Source organism: Protopterus annectens, chromosome 4.part1 (genome assembly GCF_019279795.1).
Source record: "Protopterus annectens isolate FY-2018-M chromosome 4.part1, PAN1.0, whole genome shotgun sequence".
Lineage (NCBI taxonomy): Eukaryota > Metazoa > Chordata > Ceratodontiformes > Protopteridae > Protopterus > Protopterus annectens.
In genome coordinates this window covers 144,368,452-144,387,647 of record NC_056734.1, presented here as the reverse complement: position 1 = coordinate 144,387,647, position 19,196 = coordinate 144,368,452, and the positions used below count along the sequence as shown (strand labels likewise).

Below are 19,196 nucleotides of genomic sequence, written 5' to 3'. Positions count from 1 at the left end.
GCACCATTCAGTGGGCACAAAGCCTGACGTGAGGCTATGCTTGAACATGGTGCTTTGTTGGGGAGCCAGTTCGTTCTGAAGTTCATGTAAAACGCAGCCTGGGATGTTGTCCAGTCCCATGGATGCTGTATTTTTGGCTTTAGAGAGTGCAGCTTTTACCTGCGTCATAGCCGGTTTTAGGCACCAGCGAACCCTGCGGTCGCTGGGGGCCCCCTGTTCCCTGGGGGCCCCCAACCACAGCAAGTTATCTTATCCTGATATTTTGTCACATCTGTAAAACCAGCAAAAGCTAGTGCAGCAGTCTTGCATACTTAATAAACTATGAGGGTAATAACTCTTATTTATATCTCCCTTAAAATTCAAAGATATTTCTGGTTGTAGTAATGGTGTTTTGTCTAGTAACAGGCATCAGAATGCCATTAAATATTTTACTACTGAAATAGTGCTCCTGGCTTAGTTAAACCCTGCTTTCGGACATTTTCTCCACTAAAACTAACTACATAGCCAGCTTTTAGTCCCTGCAAAACCATGGCTGCAGGGGGCCCCCTTAATCATTTTTGTCTGTGTGGGGGCCCCACAAAAGCTGCTGCTGATTGGGGAAAAATGAGGAATGAAAAATGCATTAATTTCCTAAGTATGCTCTTTAACATGCACAGGGCTGTGATATGACCCTGTTAGGATGAAGATGATAATGAACATGAACAATATAAGCACTAGAGGGACTTACCTCGATGCAAACTTTGGATTTTAAGAAGAGCTGATGCTTCCGATCATCAGGGATAGTTTCTCTTTCAGGTAGTTTTATAACTAATACCAGAACACCAGATATTATAACTTAATTTCTTTGCTTAAGAATTCAGTACAATCCCAAAAATAATAGAATAAATGCTCAGAATCATAAATATGTTTAAATATTTCTCTAATTCACTTAAAAAGTTACTAGAATAACATATTTTGCATCAACATCTATTTTTGGACAATAAGTATAAAACTCAGATGTCTGGATTAACTGACTGTTTGTAATCCTGAATGATTTACCAGCAAATCAGACTTTTTACGAAGGATAAAGCAAAAGTATGAACAAAATCAGGGAAGGTCTGTGAAAGTAGGGACAGTGACAAGTATGCATTACTCCTCAATGGGATAAATATTACTGCTTCTGCTGTTTGATGGCTGCTAAACAGCAGTGACTAATCTGGTGTGGCAGTACCAATGTTGCACAAGACATTGCTGTTTGCTGAAATTAAGTACATAACTAGTACAGTTGTGGCTTATGCATGCATGTTGTGTGTGTGTGTGTGTGTGTGTGTGTGTGTGTGTGTGTGTGTGTGTGTGTGTGTGTGTGTGTGTGTAAAAAACATCAATGATTTTTATCTGTGCATGCACCCAATAATGCCAGCACACAGACATTATTCTTCTGTGTATCAGTAAAAAATGTACCTAACAAGTAATTATATTTCAAAAGTAAGACAGAACATATATCACAGAACATTCAGACACTTAGATATTCTTGGAGCCTGGTTGCCCCCACTCACCAGACTGTCTAAATGGATAATGGGGACTCCCTTTATCATCCTTGACTCTGTGGGGGCCCCCACCAAAGCTGTTGCTTGTTGGAGAAAAATGTATCAATTTTCTGAATACACTGTTTAACCTGAATGGTGCTGAGATATGACCCTTTTAGGATAAAGCTAATAATAGCCTCTGTTTACAACCACACCCATTCTAAAACCAGCCCTGCTCAAATGTGTGTGTGTACATAAAGCTGCTACAGGTTATGCGGGGCTAGAGAGTGTGTGGATATTACATCTTTAATTTTCATGACAGTCAAACCTTAGAGGTGTGCACATGAAGTCATTATAGCTTGTGTTTGAGCTGAGGGCAGTGTTTCTCACAGACCTCAGAGGTATACAAAGAAGGTTACTATAGCTTGTGTAAGAGAGGTGTATTGTCTAGGAGCAACAAATTTGAATATTACTGAAATCATTCTCACAATCACATACTAGGCACATATACATGTGGCTACCTTTGACGGCTGGGGTGAAGAACATGCTATGTATATGTATTTCATCAGTTACTTGAAATATATGACAAAAGCAATTTAAATCTCTGCTTTTATCCCAGTCTAACACCAGAGGGATGCATAGGCAGTGACTTGTCTTTATTAGAGAGTTAGAGAGGTAGGCAGTATTTCCAGATAAGACTTAAATATTCTCACAACTACTGGCTTGTTAGTTTACTGTAAGCTACAATTTTGTCAGATTTGAAAATTAAGCCTTGGGCACAAATTATGCCTTGAAAGAAAAAAATAAGACTGAAATTCTTTTTTTCTTCATGATTTTTATTTAGGCAACCATTGGAGTAAAATGTTAAAAAAATGCTCTAAAATGCATCCCAGACCATCTGTAAACCTGTGGCTTCTTGGGCCCTGACTTGAGTTATTTCCTAAATGGTTATTACTGGGCTGTCTTGTTCAGAAAAGGTGTGTTGAAGGATGCAAGGAAAACTAAAGCTGAACCACAACAGTGATTTTTTTCCTTAATCATAATTTCTGTTCAGTCTATTATTGGATGAAAAGGTTGTGTAAAATGCACTTCAGAGCATATAGAAAGTTATGGCTTCTTGAAAAAGCTGAGAGTAAGGCAAAATGTGAGAAAAGGAAGAAAAAAGTAATGTGCATGGTATGGGAGCCCAAAAGGAGAAGGAGTCAGAGGAGAGGACTGGGGTGTGTGTGTGTGTGTGTGTGTGTGTGTGGGGGGGGGTTGAAATGTAGGTCCAGTCATCATTTCACTTTAAGTCCAGACCTGTACATAGACTTATTGCAATGTATCACTGTTGCAACTAAGTGCCAGTAACTCTAACTGCCCCTTTGTTAGACAGCTCAACATAGTGATAGTGTGATACATAGGCCTGTTGTAATGTAAAAGCTTGTAGCTGCAGGTCTGTCTGTGGATACTGCTCCTAAAAGTTTGCAGCATGAAATAAAAGGTTGCTTAGGATGGATGGCATTGTTAGGATGATGCTTATACTGGAAGTGCCTAGGGGGCGCCCAACTTGACATTTGCTGGGGGCCCCCAAAATGCTAACACCGGCCCTGACCTGCGTAGTTGTGATTACAGGGACTCTGTATTCTTCCAGTATAGATATGTGTTAATTATGTGTTAATGAGTTTTCTTTACGTTATTTAAACAAGTAATCTCAACAAACTATGGGCTCATAAACTCCTTTAAGTTAAACATTTACATACAAACAAGAGACTTTAACATTCACTGAACACCTTAATCTGCCACTGCTATGATTATTTACCTGCTAATTTAAAGTAACTAACACTAATGCTTTGATAGAGACGCATAACAATACATGCACTGCTACATTTTATGTACATTCAAAATAATTAATAACTGCATGCTTTGTGAGGAAATATAATTCCCTTTTGTAGGTTTTCTCTTCAGGTAGTCAGTCAATAACCCGTTTCTGTTAATGGGAACCATCAGAGAGAGACCTGACTTTATTAATAGCCATGCACACATAAGATCAGGAGAAGTATTTAGATACAAAAACACTAGATATATCTTCAAAAACTATCGATAACAATCAAAAAGGAATCACAGCCCTCCTAACAGAATATTTTCTGTATTTATACATTATAAATTTTCTTACTTTCAGTAATAAGAAGATATTCTGGCAAGCACTCCTGTGAATCTCAAAAATGTGACCCTACTTCTCCTTTAGTAGTAGCATCCATGGCTTCCTTTCCTGCATTTCTGAGAGCACCTTCTATGGTGCTTTAACTGTTATGATTATATATTTATTCATTTCAGTACTCTCCCACCAATACTTGTTGAAGGAAACAAACTCACAAAATAGTCAGTTATCAATGCAAAAAAGTGCTTTTTAAAAAGGAGTGTCATATGCCAATCAGAGAGAGAGAGAGAGAGAGAGAGAGAAATTCTATTCCAGCCTGTAATGGACACTACTGGACCTCTAAAACAGACCATTTTTATAAAGAGTATGTTTCACTTCCTTATCTTTGCATCAGCCGAACGAACACTAAAGCTACAATTCTTGGAAAACCTGTATTTATTTACACATTCTGATTAGATGGTTTTGGAACCAATTTCTTCATGACTAGTTGTTTTGGTACAACCTAGGGAGTGACTTTTTTTCTTTTCAGATAGGAATGATGAAATGTCAGTATTTCTGGTAAAATTACCAGTGAGCAGTGCAATGCAGAGTACATTTTTCTAATACTTAAATTGCAGAATGACTGCTTTTATGACAGACTAAATAATTTAAAATGAATGACCTCAATTAAAGAGTGGCTAACTTATGTAGTTATAAATCTATAATTATGAGTGTATCTATATATATATGTATATATATATATATATATATATATATATATATATATATATATATAGATACAGTACATGCATAATGATTACTGGACTGCATAATGCTCCTGCATTGAAATGCAGTATACGAGATGCCGATGTCACAACTTAGCTGACTTATCACATATAGCCCTTATTAAAAGTAGAACTTACTTTTAAGCACAGGAGGCTTCTGCAGATAAACGTTAATAAAATGCTGACATGGAATTTAGCATCATTGTATGCAGGCCTTGTTTTAAAGTGAATGGCACATGATATGCATTCGCGTATTTGTGTATATAACTAAAAAATATTTCCACTGCTTACATTTCAGTTAAATATGGGACACCTAATCCTTTTTTAATATACTGCTTTTATGACGCTGCTCAATACAAGTATCTTAGAGACTTAATTAATGTTAGTCATATACTGTAATAAAGGAGAATTTATTAGAGACAAATTGCTTTACTGCTACATAGAGCTTAATCCTATTACTTTTTTAATTTAGTCTCATCATGTCATGCTTAGCACTGGAAGGAAAGAAAACCATCATTGTCAGAACATGTTTTTCAAGCCTTTCTGATGACTGTTTAAACATGTTTTTTTTTTTTTTTTTTATTTTAACAAGGTCTTAATACATACTTTGCTTATCAAGATACTGAACGTACTAGTGAGTAAAAAGTGAGAACAGGCCTATAGTGATCTATATGTGTTCATCTGGTATAGACTCATAAAAATGCATTAATAGAAAGTAATTTATGTATGAACATATGAATGTATGCATATAATCCTTTATTCCACACTAGTGTTTGGGAGGGTGGCCAAATGGTTAAGGTGTTTGCTTTACAAACACAAGGTGCAGGGTTTGACCCTTACAAAGGATAAATGGCTAGTCTCGCAAGGGCAGTTAGCATAGTATGAACCTAAATTGTATACTGTATTTTAAAACTGTTTAATAGTGCACATTCGAGCTAGAACTGAAAATAAGGCTAGTTAGTACATGAGACTGTTTTCCATTTATGCCACATTAAATTTTGAATCCTGATTTTTAAACTTTCCATGACATTATTAAAGTACACGTGTTGCTGTACATGTCAAATACATGCCCAGTGTTAAACCATCACATATGTTATCCTACATTCAGTTACAGAAGTCATTAGCAGTATAAAAGAGAAGCAAAAGAAAAGGCCAATACTAAAGTGTAAAAAATACAAAAAAATGTCATGCACTGTAAATAATGAAGTCAGTTGTAAGTAGTTTTTACCAGGAAATTATATTTCCAGAGGTGCAATAATAATAAGAAAGATCTCAAGAGCTTTATTTATACGTACAGTTTGAACTATAGCCTCCTGGTAAAGCCTGTTATGTCAGGCGTTATCACATACTTTGCTTACCAGTTAATACAGTTGTTAAGAAATGAAATTTGTATTTTTGTTGTTTGGGCACTATGATATAAAAACTCCTCATTCGCTTTTGCCTGATATGTATGCATTGTTTATTGCACTCATTGATATATAGCAGTAAAAGACACACATTTTCTAATGTAGAACCAGTAAAATAAAGCTGATGATTATTTTCTTTAACAATAGTATTGCTTTATTCATTTGTGCTATGATTCACCTTTTTGGTAAATAACAGGCTTAATGTTACTAGCATTCAATTAATTGTATAGTAGGAGTTTTATTTAGAACGCATTTAGAAATGGCAGTAGCTGTTGACTGCCAATTGGTACTAAGCAGGGCATCTGCCTGCAATGTAGGTAACCTAGGATCAATTAGAAACCGAGGTTGTCAGAGCAATGACTCAGGGAGGTTGGCCTGAGCAGCTAACACACAGCTTGTCTACCTCATGGGAGAGTATTTGTTTTTATCACCGAACTGCTCTTGAGTGAACAGTGATGAACATAGGCACCAGCACTGCGTTATATCAAAGGAAGAGCAAATATTAGTATATCAAGAAGTCGAACACCCATGTAAGTATATCTTTGCTGCCCCTCCTCCCCTCAGGGGCTTCAGGGGAAATTGTAGGGCACATGCAAAAAATCTCTGAGGTAAGAAGCAGATGACTCCAGGTCAGGTTGCCTCAATTTTCCCTCTCCCAGTCGAAGATGGCTAGTGTTCCTCAGACTGTGCTCCCAGGTTGGTGGCCCTGGTCCTAGGGTAAGCTGGTTAGTCTAGAGGGGGGGGGGGCTCATGGATAGGAAATGGCACTGTCCATAAGCAGGCTGTCTTTGCAGCCACAAGGCCCAAAAACAATATTAGTAATCATTCATCAGTTGTAGCAATAATTGCTTAAAAATTAAGTAACAGCTCAATTGGAAAGCAAAAAAAGTGAATATCAGCTTTTGCAGTAAGAGCAGTTTGGCTTACGCGGAGGTTTCTGTCTTAATTTCAGTATCTGCAGCTTCACAAGAGCTTGTTTCTGAATTTGGTGAGCTAGTCCTGAACTGCTCTCAGTGGATTATGTGCCCTAAATGCCCTAAATAGATGGGTTAAGATAAAAAATTTAAAGAAAAAGGAAAAGAAATATGAGAAGACCCTCCCCCAACCAGTTAATTTCTGCAAGAGATCACAGTTGCTAATGTAAAATAATGTTAACAAAATAAATAAGCAAACAAACAGATATATGCATTGTATCTACAGTTTAGTAAGTTAAATTCATATATGAATTCATGCCATATGAGACATATCAACAGATAGCAGTTAAGATACCACCAAGAAATTAGAAAATGATAATCTTGTATAGTTAGATAGACAGATACATAGATATGGACGATATCATTCAGCTTTCATACTGATTTCCAGCCAGTTTACATCATTCTTCATACAGAAGAGCAAGTCCCTTATGTTAAGAGAACTGACACAATAACGTTCTAGCTTGGCATCTAAAACAATCCTCATATCTCATACATATTGTGTGTCTATAGTGATTCTGTGAATACCCTGCATTTTATTGTCTTTGGTATTAAGTGTGCTAGTTATACTCCTTCTGCCCTGGAGAAAAACTATAGATAATGCCATTAAGTAGAATAAATGTTTTGCTTGGGTGAGATTTAATTATGTCACCTCCATTCAGCAGTAGACACATCACCCAAAAAAAATCCAGCATTACACTGGTTAATGTTAAGCCTGTGTCACAAAAACCTTTAGGCTTTAAAGAAAAAAAATCTACTGTTTCCTGCAATTTTGCATTCTTTAAATGCAGTAGCTCACTTACTTATATAAATTCTTAAAAACACATCAAAATATACATGTAGATGTATTACTTTTATCCACAGGTACTATTTAATTTATTTATTTATTGACATTTGTTAACCGGGAAAGTCTGACTGGGTCACAAAAGCCCATTTGTAGTGGAGGCCCAGGGAGAAAAGCTCCATTCAACACAGAAAAGAAAACTTTTTTTTTTTCAAAGACATTCCATAAAATGCAGTTAAAATTATATATTTCAAAATAATCAACAATATTGTAAGGCACAGAGGTATAACAAAAGTATGTTACAAAGAGAACAAGGAGAAAAAAAGCAAAGTGAAACACTATATACAGTCCTGGAGAGCATGCTTTTGGCAATTCAGAGTAGCAATAAGTAAAAGTCATGTGTTTAGTTTAATTGTAACTGAAAAGGTAATGGAGATTAGGGTAGATTAGTGTAAATGGGAAGGATTATATAGGAAGAGATTATGCAGAGTGGTAGAGATGCTAGTATAGCCAGTTGAAGATGATAGAAGGGAAAGAAGTTTTTTTAGCCACTTCATTCAGTACGCCTAATCATTTTAATCAGGATGGATAACTAGGGGACTTGCTATAACAATGCTATAATACCGTTTCATTCCAGCTTTAATCCTTACATCTAAGGGTCATTCTGCATATATGCTAGAGGTAAGTAGTGACAACAGAACATATCATGGGTCAGTTATGTGTGAAGTTTTATGCCCTGTGTCCCTTACTGTTCTCCAGTACTGCTTCACAGGACATGTATTCAATGGGGTCTCTAAAGGTTGCAGGATGACATAAGAGGACTAACCCTCAGGTGCTGCCACCCCACATCCCACCTGTAACCTGGCCATCATGTCTAGTCTCCACTGTGAATTATACTGGCAAAGACTCACCTTCAGCATTGTAACACATCCCTTACCCACTGGTAGGATGTAACATGCAGACTCACTCCACTTCTCCAACAGTCTGGCTAGCCCTTCAAGTCCTAAGGTGATACTTAATGTTGAGCACTCAGTTGTAGAGGTTATCCTGTTCTACCACCAGACATTTGTCTGTACAACTTGCATTTTATACTTGTGTAACATAGCACCCAGTAAGCTGACAGTCATCTTCCAGAGTTCATCCAGGCATACAAGCAATAACATTTTTGTCGTCTTGAGAATGTTTTCTAGCCTCCAAGTCTGAAAAAATTATAGATTCATAGTTATTAATCCAAACTTAAACTTTTCACTACCATGGGATTACATATATCTCCAAAAATGACCACCCAATATTCTTTTGAAAACACCTCCACAGTCTAAGCTCCATTTTCTATACTTGTACATGTTTAGCCTCTTTCATTTTCCCTGTAGCTGTTCATTCATTTTTTTTTTCTACCAAGCGCAAGGCAACCCTTGCTTTAACTAACATAATAAGTCACCTCTTGGTCTGATCATCTAATTCAACTCAGGAAATCTGTTCTCACAATACATACTTATTTAATTATTTATTTAAAATCTGTTTACCGGGAATGCACAACTTGGAACAAAGCCAATTTTCAGCAGAGACCTAGGGAGAAATGCTCCAGACGCATGTCTTTGTAATGTGGGAGGAAACAAGAGCACCCAGACAAAACCCACATGAACACAGGAAGGACATGCAGACTCTCCAGAGAAGGCACCCCAGCCGAGAAATGAACCAGAGAACCTCTTGCTGTGAGGTGACAATGCTACCGCTGCACCACTGCGCCATCTGTCTCAGTACTTAGTATGACTGTAACATGACCAGTGCTGTTAACAGTTTTGTATAAAAGCACATCAACGTTCATGGTTGTATACTATAAGCACACATCAAAGTGATACTTTATATGATTATCTTAGTCCTGCAAAGTTAGAAGATGTAATTTACATAAGTATAAAGAGCACATGGAACATTTCCCTACATGCTGCTTAATCTTGTGCTTTGTATTTCTGACTGTATTCTTTTTAAACATTTCTTTCTTACTGTTATTTAAATGCATTTTTAATGAATGGGTTAAAAAATGTGAGTTTTTCTGCATTTTATTTAACTGTGCTCTGCGTTTAATTTAACAGTCCAAACTGTTTTTACTTTTTTCTAGGGAGAGAAAGGATTCCCTGGTCTGCCGGGTGACCAAGGAGTAATGGGGCTACCGGGATTCGAAGGTCCACCAGGGCTGCAAGGGCCTAAGGTATGTCTTTCTGATTGCCTGCCTCCTTTATTACTAGCTTTTTTAGTACGATTGTAAAGCATTTTGAAGTTTTCACGATATTAAGCTGTTTTATATCTGTCATTCTTTTTATGCTTTTTCTCTATCCTGCATTAGCATTCTACTCATTTTGGATAGCCAGATTGTATTATTTGTTTTCAGTCTCTACCTTCTACAAGGTGCAAAGTTATTTAGGTTATTTACAAAAACTGAATTGAATTCATTTACACCATGGTCTAAGGGGAAGATTTTTAGGAAGTTTAATTTCATAGATGATAGTATAGTAATGAACATTTCTGGGTTAAAAGGTTGAGTGTTTTATAAATATGCTGTTAAACTGGATATATGAGATGTCTAGGTATATAGACTGGGAGATGATCACTGAGAGTCTGACATTGTACCGGTCATGTAGTGTTTGCCAGGGTCTGATACAAGGATCCAGTCTAACAGAGAACTGGATGTCTTGCTATAATGTGTTGGACTATTAATCCAATTGACTTTCACATCACCTAGTAATATTTATAGAAATAGTAAAGCAATACTACCACCCTTCCTCTTTATATAGTCATTATGGATGATATTATAACCAGGAGGTATAAGTTCTGATTCATTTATGCTGGGTTTAAGCCAAGTTTCAGTTACAGTGAGAACATCAGGCTTATGTTGGGTAGTGCAGGCATGCAGCTCAGTACTTTTATTTTGTATACTAACATTTATTGCAGTAAATGTTAGATCATCAGGGTTGGGGATTGTCTGTTGGGTTACAAAAGTGTGTGGGAGAGAATTATATTTGTGCTTATTGTGATAGTTGGGGCCAGTACGATGGTGGATATGTCCTCCTAGAAGGATTTTAGTATATTGTTCAATTATACATACTTGTTTTTTGGAGAGGATTCTTGAACTTAATTTGGTTTTGGTTTGAGTTGTAATGCAATTAATTAGCCTATATTTGGAATAAAGTTGAGGGGCGATATTAAATAGGTTTGGTGCAATGTGTGGAGAGTGTAAAGAGGAAGTATGGATAGGTGGTTGGGACAGGGATTGGAGAGATGTTGCAATATGTTATCGAGTCATGGTAGGATGAGAGGTGGCACAGCAGGAGTAGACGAATAGAGGACAATCTGAAGAGTAGCATCATTAAGTACAGGAATCTGCATTTTATTGATGTCAGGTGGTGGGAGTAGCAATGAAGAAGGAAACAAGAAGCTGCAGGACAGCAGGAGAATCAGTGATGGTGGGTTCTGAGAGTTGGAAGAGGATAGGTAAGGAGAGAAGTATTTTCTATAAAAGAAGAGAGGTAGGTTGTCCTGGTATCTTTTGTGGAATGTAAGGAATAGAGGGGTATGAAATGCTCAAGTATAATGATGTAGTCAAAATAAGAAGAAATTAAGGTTTATTTGGGAAAATAAAAAGATACAATGTAAATGTGGAATAGATAGGTAATATTAGGGAGGGTTGTGATCTTAACTGGATATATTGTAAAGCAGGATGGGGAGAAGATAGCTGGGAGTGGGGCTGTTTACATTGTTTACTTTTTATTGTTCATATTGCTGCTGTTCTTTTTTCATCTTTTGTATGCCTGTAACACCTGGATTAATGCCAGAAAAGGGCCGTCATAGCAAAGGACTTATCGACTTAACAAATATGAATATAAAATTAAAAAAAAAAAAAAAAACTAGCCAAGACTTACAGCTTACTTAATGGATGCCAGAGCTGATGCTAATATATGACATTAGATAAGTAAATCAAGAGCTTGACTGTATCACAATAACTAACTCTTCAGAATTATTTATGATTGAAAGCCTCTTTGCTGATTCCAAGGGATACAACGGTGTCTAATCCTACACATTAAATTAAACTTTCAACTCAGAAATGGTGCCTGTAGTACTGATTTGTTTGCTTTGGTGTGACAAAGAGCTTCTCCTTGCTTCACTGTCAGTGTAAATTTTATCACTGTCTTCAACACATAATCAGCTAGTTAAAATTGGAGAGCTGATCAAAATCCTTTGTCTTATGTATGTTTTTTGATATCCATGTATTGGTATACACACACGTGTATATACATATATATATATATATATATATATATATATATATATATATATATATATATATATATCATTTATATATGTTGTAGTATGTAATACCCACATATATTGGAGGCGGCTGTTCAAGGTCTGTACATTTTATATACTCTGAAGCATAAAGTTAAGACAAAAATAAGCTTGATTCTTTAAAATGTCCACCAAAGATTAAAATAAATCTTATGCAAACTTCAGTTAATCCTCCATACAGATCAAAGGTTGTCTTCATGTTGCTTTTTACTGTTTTCCACTAGCAAACTCTCCAGCTGATGTCTTCCAAGAGTCACTTCGCCTAGCCACAACACTGCCTCTCAAATAATGGAAAATTTTTCTTCCTGTACTCTTTCTGACTGGCAACTACAAAAAGTCACATTGGCCATATAATTGTGTCTTCATTAAAAAAAAACTGATATTGTCTGAGTTTAATGAGATCTCACCTGAGAGCATAGACTAAATTCAGACCTGCTGAATCTAGCTTTGTTGGTATAACTTGAGCAAATATCTTTTTTTGGAGAAGGTTCCCCTGCACCCTAGTGGTAGGACTGTGCAGTTAGAACTTGTCTGATCGAAGACTGCTGGAATGGGTCTCCGTTTTTAACTTTTTATTGATTAATTGGTGAATTTGTTTAAATCAGTTTGCTCATTTGCTACTGTTATAAAAAAATATGTATATATATATATATATATATATATATATATATATATATATATATATATATATATATACACTTTATGTATCACTGCTTAGCTAGGGTTAAATTATTCCTGGTGCCATAAAGTGTGTTCTTCAAATTTTCCCTTAGAACAAGCCAGTTTTTTAGTTTTAGCACTCAAATCTGTTTATTTGAGCTCAGCACTTGTTCAGAACTCATTGTAAGCACTAAGTAAGCTACAAATTACTACAGCACTCAACTTTCCGCACTTTTCTAGAGGAAAACAGTTTTTAGCACTTAATAAATAAGCACCTATCCAGGCATGTCTAAGGGTCAGCTCTCTGTGTTTTCCCCCATATACCTGATGAATCTGGGAATCTTGGGGCAATGCAGCAATTGCCTCATGTACACAAACAACCCTCTCCTACTACCACCCAACACTACAACCTGTGAGAGATCCACTTATATAGCCAAACTGGAATCAAAGCTCTCTTCACCCAAGACTGGACTTGACAGTCAAGAGGAGAAGGTAAACACTTGCACCACACCACACTCATCACATAGTCCCTCAAAACCTACACCACCAAAACATGCACATAGAAACACGAAAAACACACCTACATTCGTGGAGGCTCTCAATAAAGATCTGCTCAAGCAACAGAGACCTCCAAAGCAGAAACGCAAGCAACATCCACCCCCCAACACAACTCAAATGATACATAGCCTACAAACTCAGTGTGCCACTCAACCACAGCCCATAAGGCATAACAACATACCCAACACTCTAGTCATAGGTGACTCTATAGTCAGGCACACTGATGTTCCACTCACTAGGCTAAACAAGGAGAAAGTTACTGTCAGCTGCCTGTTGGTTGCCAGGATCTGCCACATAATGTACGCACTCAGGTCACTCCACAACAAGCACAAATATGACTCTGTCATTGTCCATGTTGGTGTGAATGACCTGAGGCGTACCTCCCTGGACTACATGAAAAGAGACATGGAAGAGCTCTCCGATCTTGAAGCCCAGGGAGGTATGACCCTAGCCCTGAGTAGCATCCTGCCATCACCCGGAATGATACCACAGTACAAGGACAAAATGATTGACTTCAACAATCAGCTAAGCTTCTGGTGTCATTCTAAGGGGATCCAGTATCTGTCTGTCTGGGATGACATGATTGAAAGACCACAATGCTTTGCCAGAGATGGTCTGCATCTGTCACCCTTGGGATTACGGACACTGGCTAAGGCTCTTGCCACCCCATAGTGCCTTTTTTAGGCAAGGTTCAAATGACAAATTCACCACCTTAACAGGTACAAGCAAGTAAAATCTGAGGGTAATACTACTCAGTGCTAGATGTCTAAACCTCAAAATGCATTCATTTGAGGCACTCCTTAAAATGGAGAACATCGACATCTCTGCAGTGACAGAGACCTGGTTCAAGGCTCTAGAGAGCACCCCTGCATTACCAGGCCATACCACACCTTTCGGCCAGCTAACCTGGACCGAAACACTAAAGGCGGAGGTGTGTCCATATTCACTAAGGATATCCACACCTCCAGGCTAGTTGCTCAGCATAATGCATCCGAGATTATCCAAGTGCAACTAACTTTGGACAAGACTGCAATCCAAATTGTAACTTGCTACAGATCCCCCACCATGCCCCAGGATTCCCACTCCTCATTTCTTGATACACTGGAAAATATTAGGGTACACCCCAACACCCTAATAATGGGTGATTTCAACTACCCCACCATTAACTGGGAAAACTACTCATGTTCCAACTCTTTTACTCAATGTTTTCTGGAATTCATAAATTCCAATGCCTTGGATCAATTTATCCACACCCCCACCAGGGGCAGCAATATCCTAGACCTGGTCATTACCAACATGGGTGACTGATGTTCCACACCAGAGGTCAAGTCGCCATTGGTCAGATCTGACCACAAGCTAATCACCCTAGACATCTACATCCTGCCCCCACCCTCCATTAGGGAAACCACCATAAAAAAATTCTCCAAAGCCAACTTCATGCTTCTTAAGACAGAAGTGGCAAATTCACGACACCGATGCAGATGGACAATAGAGGTATGACTGCTGAATCCTAAACAAATGCACTTTATAAGCACTTACACGAGTGCATGGATCATGCTATCCCTAACAGAACCAAGATGCTATCCTCCAAAAAAAGGAAGCCAATCTGGTGGACCTGCCATAAACAAACTCTACAACAGAAGAAAGAAACTGTTGCAAAAAAGAGTAAAATCTCATGATTGGAGGAACTCCCTAGTCAGCCTAGATCCCACATAAAATCCTCCAAAGATAGTTACGAAAACAAAATCATCACTGATTCTAAAGACAACCACAAAACATTCTATAGCTATGTCAAGAATCTCAATGGCAACGCTCAGATCTGCTCTGAGTTACAGCACAATGGCACTAAATATACAGAACCAACTGATATTGCCAACATCCTTTTAGATAGGTTCAGTACTAACTTTACCCCCCCCCCCCCTCAACCACTAAAGGGCGCATCTCTATACCGGAAGAATGCAAAGTTTCTGTAGTCATAGGTGCACAGGTAAAAAACACACTCTCCAAAGCCATGAACACAGCATCCATGGGAGCTGACAACATCCCAGACTGCGTTCTACACAAACTGCATAATGAACTGGCACCCCAACTAAGCACCATGTTCAGTCATAGCCTCACCTTAGGCTTTGTGCCCACTGAATGGCACACACCAACAGTTATCCCATTCCACAAAGGGGGAGCCACCACAGACTCCGGGAACTACTGCCCCATTAGCCTAACAAGCCTGGTCTGCAAGGCCATGGAACGTATCATCATGGATGTTATACACAAAGACATTGGTAATCTCCAAACTCTGGACCCCACCCAGTTTGGGTTTGTAAAAGGCAGATCATGTCTCCCAAACTTGATAGACTTCTTTGAAGCAGTCACCAAAGCCGTAGACAAGGGTAAGGTGGTTCACACAGCCTATCTAGATCTCGCCAAGGCTTTTGACACCATCCCCCACTCTAGAATTATAGATTCACTCACTAAACTAGGTATAAATCCTTATGTCACAAGATGGGTTGCCATCTGGCTGACTGACAGAACCCACACTGTGAAAGTAGCAGACTCCAAATCTGACTTCAGACCAGTGACAAGTGGAGTACCACAAGGTTCAGTCCTGTGTCCTATCCTGTTTGGTATCTACTTTTCCAAAGTGCAGGCTAACACAGAAGATCTTTGGCTAACAAAGTTCGCAGATGACTGCAAACTAGGAGCCATAATCGAAACTCCTAACGATGTGGACATCCTACAAAAGGGCCTCATGGAGACAGATGCCTGGTGTCAAAGCCATGACCTCAAGCTCAATGCCAAAAAGTGCATTGTTATCCCCTTTGGTAAAAACTCTGTACCCATGAGCTACCACATAGGTGGTAGTCTACTTAACACCAAAAGTGTGATAAGAGACCTTGGGACACAGGTGGACAGTAGTCTCTCCTTTGATAATCACATTGCTACAGTAGTCAAGAAATCCTTCTACCTGGCACACCTCATCACAAAAGGTTTCTCATCCAGGAAAAAAGAGGTCATTGTTCCCCTCTACTCATCACTCATTAGACCCATTATAGAGTACAATGCCCCTTTTGGTATGTACCTCACAAGACATCTACAACAACTGGAAAGGCTGCAGAAATACCTCACAAAGAGGATTACCGGCTTCAAACAGATGCCCTACGCAGACTGTCTCAAAAAACTCCAGCTTTAGTCCGTCACATATCGCCTACTCAGAGGCGATCTCTGCCTAACATACAAAGCTATGTCAAACCCAGAGCTGTTGGACATGCTCCACTTAAAGAAATCCCAATCCCTCCGAGCTACACGCTCTAGGGACCTAAACCTTGTCACCACAATAAACAGAACATGCTGGAGGGATAGATTCCTGTCCCAGAGACTTCCCATACTCTGGAATAAACTACCTATCTATATCAAACAAATCTCCTCATTAGCACTCTTCAAGAAAAATCTTGATGATTGGATGGGAAATAGGAAATTCACCCCAGGGATCACCTCTGTGGCTCTACTCGACAGGAGCATAGGAAAATAATTTTCTTGGGTGGCGAAAGCCAGGGTACCTTTTTAGCTAGGCTTATATAGGCCCTAGGGCCAATAGCCTAGTACCTACCTATGAAACTATGAACCTATTATGGAACAAATGATAAAAGGCTTCACAATGAAACTCCCTACCAGTCTTTAAGTGATAAAGAAATTACAGAAAACCCTCTTGCATTGTGATAACATGAACAGACGGCAACATATGGATGAAATTATATTGCTCTTACAGAAATACAAAGAAATAGGAGACAATGTAAAAGTACTGGTCAGGGATAGTAATACATACTTCATAAAGCTATGTCATAGCCCTTTGCCTCCCCAACATGTTAGGTTACATTTTTACCTGGGGATGCAGTGCACGATTACAGAGCCTTCCCCACCTTTATGGTGACTTGCCCCTCAGTGCTCACCTATGAAATTATCTATAACCACTTCATGTTACAACTCCAATTTCGGCACCTGCGATCGTGTCCTGTGTGCACACTCAAAATCATGATAGTCACAAGTAACACACTTGATTTTGATGCTGGAAGATCAAAAGACTGTGGGTTCTAATCCCATACCAGGTACTAGGATTCACTTCCTCCACCACTCAGACTACGGTGCAGTGTATGGAATGCAGCACTCCTGAGTGTGTTTTCCTTCTGGTGAGATGTTAAAACAAAGTTTCACCAATCTAAACTGGTAGCAGCTTAGATGGATTTAAAAGATTTCAAAACATTTACCGAAAAGAGTAGGAGAATTTCTCAATACCCTGACCAAATATCTTCTAGCCTATAGGAATACCAACTTGGGTTGCCCTTAAAATGAGGCCATTAACCTACTGTGACTAACTTGGCTAACAAAGTGTAAATAAATAAAACTGCAAAACAAAATAGCTTCTGCTATGAAGCAATGAAAAGTTATAAACAGCTTTGTCCATCCTAGCTGAAAATCCACACAACCCTCCTTACCTAATGTCATTAATGTCAGTAATGATGTAATTTCTGGGTCATTTAAAGTTCACTTTCAGCTTGCAGTTCTTGACAATGGCAGTATGGTTGTTGTCATGGTACCATCTTTAGTTTCTCTTTATAACAGGTACAAAGGCAAACATTAAAGACACTTCCACCACAGCCAGAACCAAGTAGTAGCCTCTCTCACTCTAGATCAAATACCTGCTATACTGCTGAACTAGGAGATGACACACTGTCCCTGGCCATAAGAAACATTATTACCTAAGGATATTCAAAAGTAAAATTACAGAAAAATGCAGAAAAAATCATATCTCAACATAATTTTGATTTCTGCAGTGTTCTGAAAAGCACTTGTCGTCCCTTCCCCTTCGACCAGTATTAGCTATACCAGCTGAGATGTTAATATACTAATAAAATCAGTCTTATCTTCTGGTCAACTCACAACATGGGCTACACCCAAGTCCTGGTATCAAAACAGTTGTCTTCATCCAGACTTAGTACTTTACGAGTCATATAAATAACAGAAGACTGTTGAAGCTGTGTTTCCTGAAATTATCAAAACCAGTTGGTATTGTAAACCACTTCCTATTGTTACAAAACTGATTGCAATGACACAGGAAGCATTGTACAAAATGGAAAACTTCTTGAGTGAGCCATACTATCTAACATTAGGTGTACCATAAGAGCAATGACTGGCCCACTATTTCAGAATCTGAATGCATGATTTGTAGGCTTATTGAGAAGGTCTGAGAATTATTTAGTGTACCATCACAGGCCTTTCCAACACGGCAAACATATGTAGCAAGGCTTCTATAAACTAGAGAGGTGGTTAATAAAGCCATTTAAAAGTTACAAAACTGAAGGTGTTATTTTGTGTTTTTCGAAAAAGAGACATCTCTTTCAAGCCAACCACTTAACCATTACTTCCACCCAGGAATGGTGAGTCAGTGGAAATTGATGCATAAAAAAAAAGTATCTGTTTGGTATGAAAATGAGCTGAAATTTGAACACTGTGCTTAATTGTTCTCTATAAAGACAAACAGGTTCATGGCCACACTGTACAGAGCAAGAACGTTTAGAAGCATTAACTCAGACTTTAGCTGGTCAGTGGCCTTATGTTATGCAAAGTAGTGCATGGCTCAGTTTTATCCTTAAACTTGTGTGACCATCTCTAACACAGCTGCTACATTTACAACAAACCCATTACATCAGGATTGCTACTGTTGTTTCCTATACAGAGTAGAATGGCACAAGCTTAAGTTACATAAGAAATTCTAGCTTTATTCTTACCCACAAGATGTTCGTAAATATTTTTTGTGTGTTTTGCTGCCAGACTTTTTCTTACATGATATGGCAATTCCTGAAATTGTTGTTAATGCCAATCAAAACTGCTAAGCAGTACAATGTCATATAAGTTTAGCAGCAGTGCATATGCAAGCTGTATCACACCAACCCAGACCTCTATTCCAGTCAAATAAATACAAAGACACCAACTGATAAAGTTTGAACTGTGAATGCTTTACTGGAGCGTCCTGGTACCTCAGCTTACGCCTTCAAGGGAATAAATTACACACTCCATA

General features: G+C 38.3%; 1 protein-coding gene across 2 annotated transcripts in view; it reads left to right on the top strand.

The window, feature by feature from the left end:
• The window catches only part of LOC122800784 (collagen alpha-3(IV) chain-like), a 1,680,215-nt gene that overhangs the window by 292,387 nt on the left and 1,368,632 nt on the right, over nucleotides 1-19,196 (top strand). For both annotated transcript variants that reach the window (XM_044070045.1, XM_044070046.1), the window contains exon 3: nucleotides 9,687-9,776. In XM_044070045.1, the coding sequence (XP_043925980.1) occupies nucleotides 9,687-9,776 (90 nt within the window). The remainder of the gene's footprint in view (nucleotides 1-9,686; nucleotides 9,777-19,196) is intronic.